Source organism: Rissa tridactyla, chromosome 19 (genome assembly GCF_028500815.1).
Source record: "Rissa tridactyla isolate bRisTri1 chromosome 19, bRisTri1.patW.cur.20221130, whole genome shotgun sequence".
In the NCBI taxonomy this organism is placed as follows: domain Eukaryota; kingdom Metazoa; phylum Chordata; class Aves; order Charadriiformes; family Laridae; genus Rissa; species Rissa tridactyla.
In genome coordinates, this window is record NC_071484.1 from 7,403,094 (window position 1) to 7,421,232 (window position 18,139).

At 68.6% G+C, this 18,139-nt stretch overlaps 2 protein-coding genes across 5 annotated transcripts; one reads left to right on the top strand and one right to left on the bottom strand.

Annotated features, from left to right (window-relative positions):
• The first annotated feature begins 676 nt into the window (after positions 1–676).
• On the top strand, positions 677–5,067 carry CDK5RAP3 (CDK5 regulatory subunit associated protein 3). 2 transcript variants are annotated; one of them, XM_054224705.1, is made up of 14 exons: positions 677–715; positions 901–958; positions 1,381–1,512; positions 1,722–1,822; positions 1,905–1,953; positions 2,221–2,399; positions 2,701–2,837; positions 3,019–3,163; positions 3,287–3,403; positions 3,519–3,594; positions 3,857–3,945; positions 4,054–4,259; positions 4,410–4,581; positions 4,671–5,067. In XM_054224705.1, exons 1-14 carry the CDS (start codon positions 710–712, stop codon positions 4,734–4,736), a joined length of 1,533 nt encoding a protein of 510 aa, XP_054080680.1. In that variant the 5' UTR covers positions 677–709; the 3' UTR covers positions 4,737–5,067. The 2 variants fall into 2 exon arrangements, with proteins under 2 accessions (XP_054080680.1, XP_054080681.1); XM_054224706.1 differs by having other exon boundaries at positions 3,522–3,594.
• A 6,672-nt stretch (positions 5,068–11,739) lies between these two features.
• On the bottom strand, positions 11,740–14,755 carry COPZ2 (COPI coat complex subunit zeta 2). 3 transcript variants are annotated; one of them, XR_008469870.1, is made up of 10 exons: positions 14,694–14,755; positions 14,094–14,162; positions 13,796–13,877; positions 13,549–13,640; positions 13,423–13,478; positions 13,150–13,227; positions 12,780–12,831; positions 12,585–12,694; positions 12,255–12,293; positions 11,740–12,081 (listed from the first exon to the last, which is right to left on the bottom strand). XR_008469870.1 is itself a non-coding variant. In XM_054224466.1 (9 exons), exons 1-8 carry the CDS (start codon positions 14,709–14,711, stop codon positions 12,599–12,601), a joined length of 543 nt encoding a protein of 180 aa, XP_054080441.1. In that variant the 5' UTR covers positions 14,712–14,755; the 3' UTR covers positions 11,740–12,081; positions 12,585–12,598. The 3 variants fall into 3 exon arrangements, 2 of the variants coding, with proteins under 2 accessions (XP_054080441.1, XP_054080442.1); XM_054224466.1 differs by lacking the exon at positions 12,255–12,293; XM_054224467.1 differs by lacking the exons at positions 12,255–12,293; positions 13,796–13,877 and having other exon boundaries at positions 14,639–14,728.
• Between the last annotated feature and the right edge of the window lie 3,384 nt (positions 14,756–18,139).

Here is an 18,139-nt window from a genome sequence, read left to right on the forward strand (position 1 = left end):
CTGCCAGGGATCCCTGAGGGACCCAGGATCCCCTCAGGGCAGGCTGGGGATCCCCAAGGGATGCTGGCTCTCTGCTGGGGCACCCAGCGGTCCCAAAGGGACCTGGGATCTGCTCCGGGGGGCATCTGGTGATCCCTGAGGGATCTGGGATCTGCTCTGAGCCCGCCTTGGGGATCCCCGAGGGAACCTGGGATCCCCTCAGGGGCAGCTGCGGATCCCCGAGGGATCTGGGATGCCCTTTGGGGGCAACTGGGGATCCCTGATGGATCTGGGATCCCCTCAGGGGCAGCTGCGGATCCCCGAGGGATCTGGGATCTGCTCTGGGGCCTGCCAGGGATCCCAGAGAGACCCGGGATCCCCTCGGGGGCGACTGGGGCTGTTGGAGGGTCCCGTCTCGGTGCGGGGTCACCCCCGGTGCCGCGGGGCACCCGCCCCACTGCGCACGCGTGCGCGGCGCCCCGCCCCCCGCCCCGCCCCCTCAGCCCGATTGGCCGCCGGCGCCTCCGCCCCCCGCCGCCCCCCAGCCAACCGGGACGCCGGCACGTGGCGCTGTGGCGACGCGGCTCCCTTCTGATTGGTAGGAGGGCGGGGCCCGTTGGACAGAGCGCGTTTTGATTGGCTGAGTCGCGGCGGCCGTGCCCGGGGATTGGCTGAGGCGGGGCGGGGCGCGGGGCGGGGGGAAAGCGGAAGCGGAGCGGCGGCGGGCGGCATGCAGGTGGGGGGCCCGGGCCGGGGCCGGGGGGTACAGGCCGGGCCTGGGCCTACGGGAGAGGGGCAGGGGACCAGCCCCGGGGCAGCGGGGCCAGGCCGGGCCCGGGCGCTGGATCGGGGAGGGCCCCCAGGCCCCGGCTGGTCTCTGCCAGGCCCCGACGCGTCCCGCCGCCCCTCGCCTCCCCGCAGGTCTCTCCCCAGGACTACCAGAACGTGCCCATCGACATCCAGACCGGCAAACTCCTGGGTACGGCACCCCTCTCCGCGCGGGAGCCCCCAGGATGGGCAGGGTCTTCGGGGGGGGCCGTGCCAGGACCCCCCGGCGGGCGGGGGCGAGGTGGCACCGGTCACTCGTGTCCTTCTTCCCCGGGAGGGTTTGTCGCCCCGCCGCGGGGCAGCTCACGGCCCCAGCGTCGCCCCCCGCGGTGCCATGGCGGGTCGTCCCAGCTCAGATAGCAGTGGGGCGACACCCCCCCCTTCGACCCCCCTTTTCCCTCCAGCCCTTCCCAGACCTGGGGAAGGAGCCGGGACTTTATCCCAGTGTTTGGCCCCTCTGCAAGGTGGGGACGGGACGTATGGGGAGCCGGTCTGCCTCCCCCTGGTACCATAGGGCAGCCCGTGGGTGTGACCCCCTCCCAGCTGACCCCCCGTTTCCCACCCGCCTGGCAGACTGGCTGGTGGACAGGAGACACTGCAACCTGAAATGGCAGAGCCAGGTGCTGGCCATCCGCGAGAAGATCAACGCGGCCATCCAAGACATGCCGGAGAACGAGGAGATAAAGCAGCTGCTTGCGGGGGCCTGTGAGTGGAGCTTGGGGTCGGGGTGGCCCAGGAGAGCTGGAGCACCAGGGTGGGCGTCACACTGGGAGCCTGTTCCCAGCAGCCTCCCGAGGAGGAGATGGGGGGTCAGTGGCGTGGCCCCTTCTGAGACCTGCGCTCCCTGGGCTGAGCTGGGAGAGGGGTGCCACCCGGCAGACATCCCGGTGACCGCATCCCTCCCTCCGACGCAGACCTGCACTACTTCCACTGCCTGCGGATCGTGGAGATCCTCAAGGGCACTGAGGCTTCCACCAAGAACCTCTTTGGACGCTACTCGTCCCAGCGCATGAAGGTGAGCAGGGGCCTGGGGACACGGAGCCGGCTTCGTCCGGCGTATTCACAGCCTCCCTCACCCTCTGCTTCCTCCTCCCCAGGACTGGCAGGAGATCGTGTCCCTCTACGAGAAGGAGAACACCTACCTGGGTAAGGCAGCTCTGGCTGTGGGCAGGCTCCGGAGAGCCCCTGGGGGGTGTCAGTGGGTGGCTTTTTGTCTCCAAATTGGGATGAGGATGGGGGGTGGGCAGGGAAAGGGGCAGGATGCGATGGGGTGCCAAGTCCCATCGGGGTGAGGTCCCCAGGCTGAGCTGGCTCTTGTGCGGCTGGGACACCAGCTGGGGTGGCCTGGGGCACCCTGAGGGCCCCGCGGGGGGCCGACGGAGCCTCTCAGCACCCCCCTTGCCCCCCCTGCAGCCGAGCTCGCCAGCCTCCTGGTGCGCAGCATCAGCTATGAGATCCCCTCGCTGAGGAAGCAGATCAGCCGGTGCCAGCAGGCGCAGCAGGACCTGGCCCGCCGCGAGGAGGAGTGTCAGCTGGGGGCGGCCGAGCTGCGGGAGCGATTCTTCGCCTCCTGCAAGCAGTACGGCATCACCGTGAGTCCCCGCGGCCGGCCCCCCTGCGGAGGGCGTCCTGCTGTGCCACCTCCCTCCCCAAAGCAGCCCCCAAATGCCTGCGATTGGCCTCAGCAGGGCTCAAGCTGGGGCCGCGTGTCCCATATGGTGTCCCCACGGTGCCACCTTACCTGTGGGGGGAGCTGGGGGGGTGTAGGGTGACCCCACAGCCCTCCGTCCCCTTCCTGCCCACCTCTAGCTCTGCAGGCAGAGGGGGAAGCCACCCCGGGGGTGCTTTGGGTGCCAGCCTCCCTGCCCTGACACGTCCCTGCTCTGTCCCCAGGGTGACAACGTGCGCCAGGAGCTGCTGGCCTTGGTGAAGGACCTGCCGTCGCTGCTGTGCGAGATCGGGGCAGGAGCCAGCGCGCTCTCCGAGGCCATCGAGCTGTATCAGGCCTGCGTGGAGTTCGTGTGCGAGAGGTGGGCATGGGGGCACAGAGACAGACCCCCACATCTCCTGTCACCACGTGTGGGTTGGGCTGACGGGGGGGTTCCTGGCTGTCCACAGGCTGGGGCTCTCCCAGGGGGACTCTGGTGGGGTCGGGGGTGCTGGGGGGTCCCCGCCCTGCGCCTGGCACTGATGTCCCCGTGGTGCTGCCAGCTCCGAGGAGCTGGTGGTGCCCATGCTGCGGCACGTGGGGAAGAAGGGCAACACCACCGTCTACGAGTGGAGGACGGGGCTCCAGCCCCTGCGGGTGGAGCGGCCGGAGGTGGAGGAGGTGCCGGAGCAGCCGAAGGAGGACACGGTATGTCCCGGCCAGCCGGGGCCGAGCTGTGGTGCTGGGCAGAGCCCCAGCCGGCTCTGCCGCGCGTCGGTTAGGGTTAGGCTGTTGGTCTCAGGGGGTCTGTTATTGTCCTTCTCCCCACAGATCGACTGGGGAGACTTCACGCTGGAGCCAACCAGGGTGGACGATGGTGCCGCTGCCGATGGGGGAGCCCCGAGCGATGAGATCGACTGGGGGATCACTCTAGAGCCCAGTCCCCAGGTGCGTGACCCCTGGCTGTGTGCTCTGGGGGTCTGGCCCTGCTCCAGGGCCGGAGCTGGGGACCTGGGGGTGCCCTGCCCCCCCCCCATCTCACAGGGCACCCTTTCTTCTGCAGCAGGATGACAGCATTGACTGGGGAGACGGTGAAAGCGAGGAGGTGCAGATCACGGTGCTAGAGGCCGGCACCGAGGGTGAGCACGGCTGGGAAGGGATGCAGGGTGTCCCAACGGGTGGCAGACAGTGTCCCCCCTGCCTTTACCCCCCCCTCCCCTGCCCGCGGTGACCCCGAGCACCCTGGCTGGGCGTGAAGGCCTGCTGGGGACTCCACTAAGCAGTGCCGTGGGGTGATGCTGTGGGACGGGCGGTGGGGTGGGGTATGGCCAGACTGTCCGAGCTGTGGACAGCCCTCCCCTGCTGCTTCCCTGCCCCGCTCACCCCCGGCTCGTCCCCCAGTGCCCGAGGGGGTTGCCTGCGGCTCCGACGCCCTGACGCTCCTGGAAAACACCGAGACCCGGAGCCAGTTCATCGACGAGCTCATGGAGGTGAGCGGGACGCGGCAGCCGGGGCTGGAGCCTGGTAAGGGGCAGCTCCACCGTCCTCCTACCGCAAGGGTGGCAGTGCCCGAGCGTCCCCCTGCCCTGTCCCCGCAGCTGGAGCTGTTCCTGTCCCAGCGCCTGGTGGAGATGGAGGAGGAGGCCGACGTCGTGGCCGTCAGCCAGTTCCAGCTGGCCCCCGCCGTGCTGCAGGGCCAGACCAGCGCCCACGTCGGCTCCCTCCTGGCCACCACACGGGCTCTGCTGGGCCAGCTCTGCACCCGCAGCATGCAGCACCTCTTCATGATCCTCGCCTCCCCCAGGTCCTCCCGCGGGGCAGGGAAAGACAGGGGCTGGGGGCTGGGGGGGGAGACCGTGGGGCGGATCTGGAGCGGGAGATGGAGGTGTCCCGGGGTGGGGATGGCACCTGGGTGGGCGTTGGGGTGACGGGAGTCCTGCCTGTCCCCACGCAGGTACGTGGACCGCGTGAGCGAGCTGCTGCGGCAGAAGCTGAAGCAGGCGGAGCTGCTGCTGGCCAAGAAGGAGGCGATGAGCCAGAAGCGGCAGGAGGCCCTGGCAGAGCAGGGCGCCTTGGAGCCCAAGCTCGACCGGCTGCTGGAGAAGACCAAGGAGCTCCAGAAGCTGGTGAGGGAGGGAGGTGGATCCCGCTGGGATGCTGCAGGGCCCCCCACTTTGCCCCCCGCACCCCCCAACTCCCCATCTCTGTCTTGCAGATCGAGGCCGATGTCTCCAAGCGCTACAGCGGGCGGCCGGTGAACCTCATGGGTGTCTCCCTGTGAGCCCCCCCGGGACAGGCACCCAAGGAGGGGTCCTGCGCCCCAGACCCGCCACTCCCCCCCTCCCACCTTCCCAGCTCGGGGGTGCCGGTCATGTGGCCGTGGCCTCCCTGGGGGGTGGATATTGCCGAATAAATCCAAAGCCCTTCTCCCACCCGTCCATCTGGACTTCACGGCGGGGAGAGGAGCCCCCGGATCCCCTGCTCTGGGTCGGGCCCGGGGGTGGGGGCCCTAGGGTGACACCAGGGATGCGTCCCTGTCCTTGGGGTGGCCCTGCTGGGGGGGCTGTCCCCACCGGCAGACAGAGCCGTGCCCCGGGGCTGCCAGCCCTTGCCTGGGGGGGGGCCTCAATGGGGCGGCGGGGGGAAGGGGGGGTGTGGGCTATTCGATTTTAATTTCATAGCAGAGCAGTTGATTCATGGCCGGTTGTCGCCGCCAGTGACGCCTGTAATGACTTTCCATCACGATGAAAAGTGGAGTGACACCGCTCATTATTCCTGCCGCTCGTTATCGCCGCGTGGGGGGGGAGGCCCCCCGCCCCCGCCGGACAGTGAGCGATGGCCCCCATTAATCACCCCCCGCCCCCCATCCATTCCCATCAGCCGGCGGGAGGGCAGAGCCCGGCCCTACTGGGCTGTACTGGGACATACTGGGGCTGGACAAAGCCGGAGCCCCCCCAGCATCTCCAGGGCGGGGCCTGCCACACCCACCACACGTCATGCATTGGCCACACACCCCCAGGCAGGCTATTGGTTGCTGGGTCTCTCTGGTCCCGCCCCCTGCCACCTTGCAGTTGCTCATTGGTTTGGCTCTGCTATGGGTCCGCCCCCCCCCCCCCCCCCCCCCGAGGGCTGGGTGCGCCGTGGGGCAGGGGGGTCCTGCCGTGGGGCAGGAGGGTCCCATTGCTGCTGGGGCCCGGTGGACTGTCTGTCCCCTCCGGGGGTGGCCATGGGGCACAGGGGCCTCCATCCCCAGAGGTAGGGGGGGGGGTCCTGGCCCTATAGCATCCAGCTGTGGGGCTGGGGGGGCTCCTGCCCCATTGGCTCGCGGCGATGCTGCCCGCCATGGGGGATCCTGTACCAGTCGGCACCTGAGCAAGACCTGGGGCTGGGGGGGGATCCTGTTCCCATCCTTGTCCCCCCCGGCTGCGGGGCCATGGGGGGGCAGATCCCCAGGCGATGCCCCAGCTCTCGCAGCCCCCGCTCCCGTTCCCCCCCCCGGGTCGTGGCAGCCGCGCTCGGTGGCGTGCGGCCCCCGCTGTGTCACCGCCGCGCTGGTGACGTGGGTGAAGGTCGCGGAGAGACAGCCCGGCTTGGGGGAGCCCCTCATTACCCCGCTAACGGTGATTAACGGGCAAATTAAACGGTGTCCGTAACTCCTCGCTGCCTGGGGATGGAGCTGGGAACCGTGGAGGGTCCCCCCCGCGGCCGGTGGGTGCTGGGGGGCTGGGGAGGTCCCCATCCTGATGGGTTTGGGGGGGAACCAGCGCAAGCGCAGGGTCGCCGTCACCATAGCGAGTGGTGGAGAAGGCATCCGGCACGGGGAGGGGGGGGATCCCCAGCCATAAAGCCCCCTTTATCCGCCATCCCTGCTGGAACTAACGTCCCCCTGCCGTGGGGCTGCCACTGGGCCCCCGGCCCCTGACCCCGCTGGCCCCCCCCTGGCCAGCCCCACGGGTCACAGTGGCCCAGCCGGGGCAGAGGCCAGTGCCCCCGCCGGAGGTCACGGCTGGCGGGGGGCCGGCGGCACCGCGGGGGCTTTAATGGGGAATTAAATGAGCCGGCGGTGGGGGGGGGACGACACAAACAGCAGTGCCCCCCCACCGCCCGGGGTGGCCCCCCGCATTAGGGGCTTCGTTAGGGCGACGGCGCGGGGGCCATTATTAATATTGCTGTCTGGGGGGCCCGGTCCCCGCCATCCCATCGCCCATGAAATATTGGCCGGCGCCGCCAATCGCCGTTCCCATTATCCGCGACATTACGGGAGATAATGACAGAAAAAAACACACACACACCCCCCTGCCCGGCTGGCGGGGGGGGGGCCGGGGGCAGCGGGCGCTCGTCGGGGTTCCCAGCCCCCCCCCCCCCCGCACCCCGCTGCCGTCACCCCCGGTGTCTGTGTCCCTCGGGATGGGGACGGGGGGGGGGTGTGGGTGGAGGGGACGTCGCAGCAGGGTGTGGATGGCCGGGACATACAGTCCCAGGCAAAGAGCCCCCCAAAACGCTGGGGTCCCCTGCAGGTCCTTGTCCCCTCCCCGGCTGTCCCCCCCCCACACACACACTGGGTGACTGTCACCAGGGGGGCTGCGGGAGGGGGGACGGTGGCCCTGGGGGGCTGGGGGCTGGGTTTGCTCCAGAAACCGCAGACAAAGGGACGAGGCGGGGATGGGGATGGGGACCCCGGCCCCGTGGCTGTGTCACCCCCCCCCCGGCTCCGCTGGTGCTGGGGACCGGCTCTGCCTCCCCCTCCGCGGCTGGGGGGGCCCCGGCTGCTGCTCCGTCTCACCTGCCAGGGAGGAATTTAATTACCAATTAAGGGGCCTTCCATCTGTTTGAGGCCTGCCCGAGCGCTCCCGCTCCCCTTTAATTACATCGCTGACAGCCATTTCGCTCAATTAGCTGGGAAGCGCAGCAGAGAGCCGGCGCGGGGGCAGCCCCCAGCCCTGCCATCTGGGGGGCTGCACGACCGACCCCCCCCGGCGCCCCCCATGCTGTCCCCAGCCATCCCCATGGCTGTCCCCGTGCCAGCCGGCCCCGTGCCCTTGCCTGTCCCGTGCATCCCTCCCTGCATCCCTTCATCCCTCGATCCATCCCCGCATCCCTTTGTGCCTCCATCTATCCCTGTATCTTTTCCTGCATCCCTCCCGCCATCCCTGCATCCCTTCATCCCTCCCTCCCTCCATCCCTGCATCCTTTCCTGCCTCCCTCCATCCATCCCTGCATCGCTTTGTGCCTCCATCCATCCCTGCATCTTTTCCTGCATCCCTTCATCCCTCCCTCCATCCCTCCCTGCATCCCTTCATCCCTCCATCCATCCCTGTATCCCTGTGTGCCTCCCTCCATCCCTGCATCCTTCCATCCCTCCCTCCATCCCTGCATCCTTTCATCCCTCCCTCCATCCCCGCATCCTTTCCTGCATCCCTCCATCCATCCCTGCATCCCTCTGTCCCTCTCCCTCCATCTTTCCCTCCATCCCTCCCTCCATCTCTCCCCACATCCTTTCCTGCATCCCTCCATCCCTGCATCTGTCCCTCCATCTACCCCTGCATCTTTTCCTGCATCCCTTCATCCCTCCATCCATCCCCGTATCCCTTTGTGCCTCCCTCCATCCCTGCATCCTTCCATCCCTCCCTCCCTCCACCCCTGCATCCTTTCCTGCATCCCCCCCATCCCTCTATCCTTCCCTGCGCAGGGTGCTCTCACCCCTCCTCACCCCCTCCACCCCCCTCTCAGCCAATTTTTAGGGGGCAGGCGCCGTCCCCAGGGTCTCCAGGGGTGGGGAGGGCAGAGAGGGGCTGGGGCTGCCCCCCCCGGCTCCCCCCCCGGGCTCTGCCCACGTTCTCCCTGGGGCAGAGGCTGCAGCTGCTCATCGGGCTCTAAATCCCCCGTTACAACAATGGGGCCGGGGGGGGGGGACAGCGGCCCCCGCGCACCGGGGAGGGATGGATCGGCCCGGGGGGGGGGGTGGAGGGGTAGCGCTGCTCCGCGGCCCCCCCGAGCCAGCTCGGGGGTCTCGGGGGCTCCTGCGGATCCACGGCGGGGGTGGGAGGAACGGAGCGAAGGGCAGAGTCGGGGCACCGGGGAGGGGAAAATCCTCGGGGTTCATTTCTGGGGGCGCCCCGGGCCGGAGGAGGGGCCGTGTGTGCGTCCCCCCCCCACCCCCGGCCAGCAGCGCCCGCGGGTGTGATGAGTTGGGGGGGGGCTCAGTCAGGGGTTTTGGAGGGATGGGGGCTTATTGTGTGGCCAAACCCCCCCGCGCGGCCAGGGAGGGGGGTGGCCGGTCCCTGAGGACAGAGGACGGGGGTCCCTGGCCCCGTGCCCCCCGCCCCGAGGTGGGGATTGCTGCGGCGAGGCCGGGCCATCCATCACCGGGACAGCCCGGGGAAAGGCGAGAGGGGCCCCCTCCCCCGGCACCCCAACCCCTGCCCCCCCCTCCCCGGCCCCGGGGGCTTTTCTTCCTCCTCCCTCCCTTTCTCTTCCCTCCCCCCCCGGCCGGGAGACAAAACCCGCCTGACAAGATGGAGGCCGGGCCATCAATCAAGGCGGCCGCTGGAACCATCCCCCCCCCGGCTAATGAATCCCCTTCCCGGCCCGCCACCGTGGCACCCCCCCCCCGGTCACCCCCATCATCTCCCCCGTGGAGTCGGGGTCCCAGCTTGGGGTGGGGGTGGGGGATGGAGCAAGGGGGACGGAGGTGACCCGAGTGCAGGGTGACGTGGGGTTGGGGGTGGCGTAGGATTGGGGGTGACATGGGATTGGGGGGGGGGGGGTGACATCGTTTGGGGGTGACACGGCCTTGGGGGTGATATGGCTTAGGGGGGGGGGCATGTCTCTGGGGGTGACATGGGGTCGGAGGGGTGATGTGGCTCTGGGGGTGACATGGAGCCAGGCTGGGGGGGCTTCGGGGTGCAGGGTGGCACAGACGCAGGCTGCCAGGATTTGGGGGGGGGGGGGGGGGGGGGGGCGTGTCTCGTGGCTGTGGGGGCCAGCGTGGGTTTGGGGGTGGCCTGGCCGGCGGGGGTGACCGTGCTGTGGGTCCGGCCAGCGGGGATGTGGGGCTGGTGGCCCCCGTCCCCGTGTCTCCCGGGGAAGCGCCCTGCTCCGCTCAGTCCCGGTGCGCCCCGTCCCCCGTGAGTGACATCTCGCCCCCCCCCCCCCAGCCCCGCGGTCCCCGGGGACCGAAGCCCCTTTGTCCCCGGGCCCGTCGCCTGCTACGGCGCCTTTGTCCCCGTGTCACTTGGGGGGCACCAGCTGTCATGGCCGGGGACCGCGGGGCCTTCGCGCTCCTCCTCCTCCTCCTCTTTGTTCTCCGCTCCCACGCTGGGGCTCTCCGCCATGGGGAGGGAGAGGGGGACCCGGTGTCCCCTCCCCAAGGGGCAGCTGGGGGACACACAGCCCCTCCATGATGGGGCAAACCCCCCCACCCCCCCCCCCGCCAGCCCGGGCACCCCCGGAGAGCAGACGGGGCCTCGGGGTGGTTTTTGGGGTGCCCCATCCAGCCCAGGCGGGGGTCCCCGGTCTTGGGGTGCCGCTGGTGGGGGGGGGACCCTGGGGCGGGGGGTCCCCAGGGTGGGAAACCACCGCCTGCCAGCCCCCCATGGCCCCCCCCAGTTTTTGGGTGTGAGGGGGACCCACCAAGCGCTGGCCTTTGTTGCCCACTGCGGGGGGTAGATCCAGGACGGGGGGGCGGCGAGCTCCTGGGGAGGACATGGTGGGGTGGGAGTGTTCGGCTGGGACCCTCCCTGCTCGGGGACACGGGGGGGGGGGGACGTGGGGACACAAGGGACCCGGGGCTGGGGGGGGTGGCTGGGGGGGGGTGCACAGAAGGGTGCCGGGGGGGGGCTGTGTGTGTCCCGGATGCGGGGACATCTGCCTGGGCCCCCCCGGAGGACGCGGGCAGCTCTGCCAGCTGCTGTCCCTGCCCGTCCCTCCGGGGGGGTCCCGGGGGGGGGGACACAAACACCATCCATCAACGTCCGCTCGGGGTGCCGCCACCCCCCGCAGCCCCCCCGGCTCGGGAGCGCCCCTGCAGCTGGGCTGGGGTGGGAGGGGGTCGGGGTCGGATGTGGGGAAGACTTTGGGGTGTCCCTCGTGTTTTGGGGGGGGGTGACACGAACCTTTGGAGTCCACGTGGCTGCGGGGTGACCCCGGGAGGGGGCGGAGTGTGTGTGTGTGGGGGAAACCGGGGGGGTGGGGGGGTCACAAGGGTGGGGGGCGAGTGTCCCACAGCAGGGGCGTCCCTAGGATGGGGGGGCGGGGGGGATGTCCCGAAGGGCGAGGAGTCCCTGTAATGGGGGGGGGGGGGGGGGGCGCCGCTGGGGTTGGGGGGGGTTCAAGGGGAGGATCCCTGGGATTTGGGGAATCCCGGGGGTGGGGGGAAGATGATGGGAAGGGTCTGGGTGACGGTCTAGGGGTGTCCCAGACCCGGGGGGGTCCCGGGAGGGGGGTTGGGTGGTGGTCCTGCGCTGGGGGCTCTCAAGGGGGGGGCTCCCGGCCGTTCCCCCCGGCCGCCGGCAGGGGGCGCTGCAGGATAGTGAATGGACATGCCGGGAGGGGCGGGGCATCCGTGGAGGGGCGGGGCTAAGACGGGAAGGGGCGGGGTCACGCGCCATATAAGGGGCGTTCCCGCGCGCGGCTGGGTTATGCAAAGTGGGCCGGGCCCCCGCCAGGGAGCGGCGAGCAAGAGCCGCGCTGCGGCCGCGGCGTTAGGGAGCGTCGCGCAAGAGGCGGTGGCGGTTTCTTGGTGGGGTCGGGGGGGGGGTGGTCCCCAGGCTCGGGAGGGCCCTCAGGGCGGGGGGTTCCCAGGAAGTGGGGGGAGGCCAAGGCAGGGGGGGTGTCCTTAGGCTGGTGCAGCGTGACAGTGGCAGAGCAGACTGCGCTTGGCTGTGGGTGCAAGCGCTGTGGCTGCCCCACGCACGGCACCTACCGGTGGGCAGCATTTGGGTGCTGCCCCCATCCCCACCCGCCATGGCAGGGAGAGGGTGGGGGGCTCCTCTCTTTAACCAGACCCACACCACGACTGTGGGGTTCTGCAGCCTCCCGCCAGCCCTGGGCCACCCTGTGCCAGACCCCATCGACCTGTGGTGGCTTGAAATGATGAACCCCTAGAGTGGGATTGAACAGAAAAACCCATAAATCTCACCTTTTTACCTCCAAAGGAAACGCTTCAAAGAGCAAAACTCAGCGGTGGCCCCAGCTGAGCCCCCAGAGCCTGACCTTGACGGGCGACGTGCCCACGGGGACCCACCACCTGACATGGCTGATGGAGAGAGGACGCCAAACCGGGGAGGAAAACTTTATTTGTAGCTGGTTCCAGGCAGGAGCAAGCGGGAACGGTGAACCAGTCCTCCCTCATTAGCGCTTTATTTTTCCCCCAATATTATTAACGCTGGGGAAGGATACGAGACCTGCTGAAGGGCTTCTGGAGGCGGCACGGCCAGGGAGGGGGTATCTGGGGGATGTAGGCTGGGGTGGGAGTGGGGGGATGCCGCGGAAGGTCCGTGTGTCCCCCTGCCCACTGTCCCCTGGTGCTGGGGTTCCCCCTTTCCAGCCAGTCCCTCCGAGGGGAGACCCCGGCGCCGTCACGCCAGCGGGGATGGTTCGCTGTGCGCCCTGGTGGGCTGCAGGACCTGTGAGAGACGACGGGGACGGGGTCAGGCTGAGCTCGGGGTGCCCTTACCGGCCCGTGGGACCCCGTGCTGGGGTGACAACAGGAGCGGGACCCAGGTGTGTCCCATTTCCATCCTGATGGGTAAAACCGGGCAGCCCACCCCCTCATTAGCGAGGCTAACGAAGTGCTTACCTGGGACATGCTCTGCTCAGACAGAGGGTTGTCACCACCCTGGGGGAGGGAAGGGGGCTGGCAGATTTAGGAGGGGGGTAAAGGGGACCCACTGGGTGCCCTGACGTGGGGAGCACCCCCTCGGTGCCCATCACCCACGAGGCTGCTGCAGTCGGGAGCTTGCTGGCAGCAGCCGGATCCCAACCCCTATCCCTGCTGGACCCTGACCCCAATCCCTGCCCATCCCAGCCAGACCCTGACCCCAGTCCCTACCCATCCTGGCTGGACCCCGACCCCAATCCCATCCCTGCCCATCCCAGCCGGACCCCCGGCACAGGGAAGTGTCTGCACCTCCTCGGCGCTGCCTATTTGCGGCTGCCAGCGTCCCTCGTGTCCCTCTGCTCCGAGCCACCTGCCAGGTAGTCGAAGAGGACGAAGCCATACGCTGCCGGCTCCGGGCCCTGGCGGGGGGGAAAGAGGCTGAGGAGGGTGGGGGAAGGCAGAGGAGGGTGGAGGAAGGCCATGGGATGGGATGGCTGGACTCACCCGCAGGCTCAGCCGCTGGATCACTTGCTGGGGGTCGCTCTCCAGGATCACCCTGCGGAGCAGCGCGGTGCTGGCACCATCCCACAGGGATCCCCCTGGCAGGGCTCCCTCCCGATCCTGGCTGCACCCCGCCGGGCATCGCCGCCACCGCCCCGGGGCTCAGCTTCCCTCCCTGTGCAAAGCTCTGGGATGCCCTGACAAAGGCTGGAGGAAGAGCTGCTGCCATGGTGGCAAACCGGGGTGCCCAGCTCCCCCTCGGCACCCTGAGACAGGGACAGCCCCTTCCCAGCACCCAGGGGGACGATGCCACCCCCTGTCCCTGCAACGGGGGGCTGCTTCTCCCCCTCCATCCCCCCCAGCAGGAGCTCACCCTCTGTCCACGATCTCATCCACCACCAGGAATGTCCCCTCCATGTTGTCCAGCAGCAAGCGCTTCTCCACCTCCTTCCTGCAAGCAGGTGGGAGATGTCACTGCACCCAGTCACAGTTATGGGCCCGGGGACCCGTGCCATCCCAAAGCAGCCACCGGGGTGTTAGGAGACAGGGGTTTCGTGTCAGCTCATGGGGGGCCACCTGGGGCGAGCTGCTGCCCCATGCCCTGCCTCAGTTTCCCCACCCGAGGCACAGGGGTCTGGGGACTCACTGCAGGAGGTGGCCGAGGGTGTCGAGGAGGCAGGCGAGCACGGCCGACAGCATCAGCTGTGGGAGAAGGGGGGTGTCAGTGGGGCCACGGGGGGTCCCCAGGGCTGCCCCGCTCCCCCCCACCTACCTCATTCTCCTGGCAGCCCCCCACCACGTAGAAGAAGAGGTCGGCGCTGCTCCTGTAGACCACGGTGAGTCCTTCCAGACAGGCGACCTCCCCTGGGGACACGGGATGGTGCTGGTGTCCCCCAGGACTGTGCCGAGGCGACACTGCTTCCAGCCTGGTGCCCCCCCAGCATTAAACCTTTTGCAACTGTGTGCCCCCCCCCAGGTCCCGACTGCAGAAGCTCCTGAGCGGAATCCCCCCCCCTCACCGCCTGCCCGGTAGGTCTTGCTGAAGATGGTCCTCTCGAAGGCCGCCTGCTCCTTGGCCGTGGGGAAGGTGCCATCGTAGTACTGCAGGGACAGGCAGGGGGGGTGGCGACGGCAGGGTGGGTAGCAGGGGTCCTGCACCGGGGGGGTGGGTGCTGGGACCCCCAAAGCCCCTGCTGGGGCCCCCCAAGCCCCTGCAGCCTGGCAGAGGGGAGATGCCTGAGCCAGGGGGGGTGGGAGACCTGGGCAGCACCTGCTGGGGAAACTGAGGCACGGGGGGGGGCAGGGGGCGGGCTTCACCTTGGCCAGGAGACGTTGGCCAAGGCTGTCCAAGATGAGCAGGGCCTTCACAGTGTACAGGGAGGGCTCCTGGGAGAGAGGGGCCGGGGGGCTCAGCCACCCCCAGCCCACCCTGGGGAGATCCTACCCTGGATTCTCTCCCTTGGGGTCCCCCCAAGGTCTGGATTTTGGGACCCCCTTTGATCCCCCGTCCTGCCCCCACTGCCCCCCTGCTCCCTGCCCTGCACCCCCGTTTCTCCCCATTCCCCCCCCCAATTCCATTTCCCCATTTCTCCCCCTTGGTCCCCCACTCCCCCTGTCCCCCTCCTCCCACCACCAGATCCTTCCCCTCCCGTTGCCCACCCTTTCCCCCCGGTCCCCACCATTTATCCCCATCGCCCCCCCCCGTCCCCCCCTCCGATGTTGCCCCTCTTCTATTTTTCCCCTGCGTTTTTTCCTCCCCGTGTCCCCCCCCCCATGTTTTTCCTCCCGTTTTTTTCCCGTTCCCCCACCTTTCTCCCCGCTTTTCCCTGTTTTTCCCCCTTATCTCCCCGCTCCCCTCGCACCCCAGCCCCGGTCGCACGAAGTTCCCGATGGGGGTGCGGAGCCCCGGTCCCGTACCGGCCCCGCGGGCTCCATGGCTCCGCCGCCGCGGGCCCCCCCGCGCTGCCGTGCCCGCCCCACCCCGGCCCGCTCCGCCCCGGTCCCCGCATCCCCCCCCCGCCGTAGGGGAGGTAAAGGAGGGGGTCCCCCCGCCAGAGGTCCCGCACCCCAGTGTGCTGCCGTGTGTGGACGTAGTGGGGAAATGGGGGACACACACACGTGTGGCCATGGGGGGCTGTTCCCCTGGTGCCCCTCCCCCCCCCCGCACCCTGGCACCTCCTTTGGGAAAGAACCCACCTGGGGGGGGTAGTGGGGTGGGATGGAGGCTGGGACCCCCCCGCACCCCGAATTGGGGGGTTCGGGGAAGTCCCGGGGGAGCAGGCAGGGGGGCTCAGCAGTGGACAGGGAGGGGTCACCCCTCACCGAACCTCTGCTGCCTTTAATTTGGGGTCACCAAATTGGGGTGGAGGGTCCTGGCAGCCGGTGGGTGCAAGCGCATCCCTGCTGCGGGCTGTGGGTTCTGCTGGGGGGGCAGTATCCCCCCCGGCTGCCATCACGGGGGATCCTGGCCATGGGGCACAGCCCCCCATGCCCCCGCTCCTGTCAACTGGCCTCTCCAGGTGGCGTTTGCCGGTGACTCACCGGTTGCACCCAAATCACCCTTGTTTGCTTTTACCTCTGGGGCTGGAGATTTTCCCCACGGTGGGGGCTCAGCCCACGGGGGAACCCCGGCCACGGCCCTGGGGCGAGGGCCAGAGGGACACACCATGCCCAGAGCCACCCCACCAGAGGGACACTGCTCCCCCCGGGCTGTCCCCAGCTGTTCCCACGGTCAAAAAGGAATCGGGGGGGGCACAGTTTTCCTGTGGGAGCACTGGGGAAGGGGGTGTCTGTGCCCCCCTGACGGGCGCGAAGCACTGAAAGGCTTTTGCCTGGGAGCTGGGCAGGCTGCAGGGCCAGGGACGCCTGCCAGCCCTCCAAATAGTCCTGGGGGGACACTAAAAATAACGCGGCTCGGGTTGCCGGTGGGAGGCTGACCATGGTGGGAGGGTTTTAGGACACTCCCATAGACCCTTTTCCCCGTGAGGTGCAGGGGGGGACAGGGAGATGGTGCCCGAATAAAGCTCTCAAGCACAGCAGCCCCGCAGCAAACCGTCGGTGGCCATCAGGGTGGGCAGGACCCCCAGATTTCCCACCCGGTGAGCAACGTGCCGAGCGGTGGCTCTCGGTCCCGCTGGGCTCTGGCAATGGGGCCGAGCCCCTCTGCCCCCCGGGGCCGCCACCGTTGCCTCAGCAAATTGCTGGTTGTGGCACGACGTGGGCTGTGGCCGCACCCTGGCTTTTGTGGGTGTTTCGTGGCTTGTTTTCCAGGAGGTGATTAGCGAGACGGAGCAGCCGGGGCAGAGTGAGCCCGTGACCCAGAATCGTTTGGATCCAAGTGCTTCCAAGCTCCTCGCCACCTTCCCCTGGCTGCTCCAGCCCCTCTCCTTGCCTTGCCTGTCTCCCTGGATGATCTGCAGCATCCCTGCTCGCAGCATTGGGGCTCTCTGGGTTTAGGGGGATGCACAGCCTGTCCCCCGTCTCTCAGCCGTGCTGTTGAGCATGGTCCTTGCCATAAAAAAAGGGGGCTCTGCTCCCGCTGCTGCCCTGGGCAGACACCCCCAGCTGGGAAACCTCACCCTGCTGCGAGGTGTCAGAGCCCGCACTCGTTTTCCACTGTTTTTTTTCGGATGAACTATTGTCTCTGGCATCCTGTTTGTCCCGGCAAGTTTCTGGGGCAGGGAAGAGGGTGTCTGGTTTTGGCAGCTGCCGCCGCTCCAGGCAGCTGCAGCGTTGCAGGAATAGCAGGCAGGGGTGGTGCTGCCCTTACCTCCTACCTGCCTGCCTCCACTGCCGGCTGCCCCTCGCCCCGCGGGCGCTGGCATTGATTTGGGCAGGAAGCCGGCGCCGATCGATGAGGGAAGGTATTAAATAACCTGCTCACAGGTGACAGTTTTAACACCGACCCCGCTCCGTGCTTAGTTATTTAAATACTTCATGGAGTTCCCGTGGGTGATCTGGTGGTTGATTATCCCAGAGAGGTGAGGATGGGACAGGGGCCTGATGCCGGCCGTTTCACAGCACCTTTCTGCCTCTGCTCCTGCAGCTCTAACAGAAGATCCCGGCGCTTTTTGTCGAGTGGCTTCAGAGCCACTGGCTTCATGTGCTGATGGTGCTGGCGTGGGTCTTCGGGCACCTGGGGAGGTGGTTGGGGTGAGTTGCAGCCTTTCCCTCACCTCCGCTGGGTAGTTACTGTCTCAAAAGGCATCTAACATCGAGACCTCGGTTGCTCAGTCAAACTCAAACTGGCCGGTGGGTTCCCCCATGATGAGCCGCGGCACTCATGGGATGACCCACGGACAGTGCGACTGTTTCAGGCCAACAAGTGACGGCCAGACACACAGGCAGCACCTGGCTCGTGAGCTGCAGTGTGGTGGCTCTGTGTGGTGGGGAGCCCCATCCTGCTCCAAGCCCCAGCACCCCAGAGTCGCGGCGTTCCCCCGGGGCTGCCCCCTTCCCTGCGGCTCTTGGCCAACCCAGGTCGGGGCAGGGAGTTTCCTCTCTCCGACAGCCATTTGCACCTCCAGCAGCTCCCATCGCCACAGGCGAGGAGATGCGGACCAGGAGAACTTGCTTTTCTCAACCCAAAACCAGACCTGGGCGTAATGAGCAGGGATATGCCGACTGGGCAGCTGCTGGAGCGTGAAATTAAAGACTTTTAATTAGCAAAGGGCTGGAGCAATGAAGAAAGTAAAGCACAGGGTTTGCAGGCGATGCCCTGGCTGCGCTCCCAGCCCCGCCACTGACTCACTGGGGGCCCGAGGCGAAGCTCCAGGTTCGGCTTTGACTCACTCCTTCCATCTGCAAGTGGCTTCGCGCCTGCGCTGGGCCGGGGACCTGCGAGGGCCACGGGTGAGGGCAGGGCAGGGCCGTGTTTAGACAGTGTTATCGGCCCCGGGGCCTGTGGCAGCGCAGAGGAGGCTCCTGGGCCACTCCGGGGGAGCCAGCAAGGCTGAGGCGCCATGTCCTGTGTGGGCCTGGGAGCTGGGGTGTGGGCCCGGAGCAGGCCCAGAGCTCCCTCTGCCCGCGGGAGGTGTCGGGATTGGGGACCCCGGGGACACGGGGGCCCCCCCTGTCGGTGGCGGGGCGAAGGACGCTCTGCCATGGCGGCCCCAGGCCTCGCCCTGCGCCGGGGCCGGGGGCGCCCGGTGCCATGGCAACAGCTGCGGGGCGAGGGGGGGGGCGGTGTTTCAGCGCCGCGGGGATTGGTGCGCGCCGCTGGCAGTCAAGCGCCCAGACGGGGCGGCTGGCTCCTGCGCGTCGTCTCATTGGCCACTGCCGCTGTTGCTCGGCGGAGACTTCGCGTTCCATTGGGTCGAGGCGTTGTCACTCAAACGCCGCTGGGGGCGGGTCGCCTAACCTCG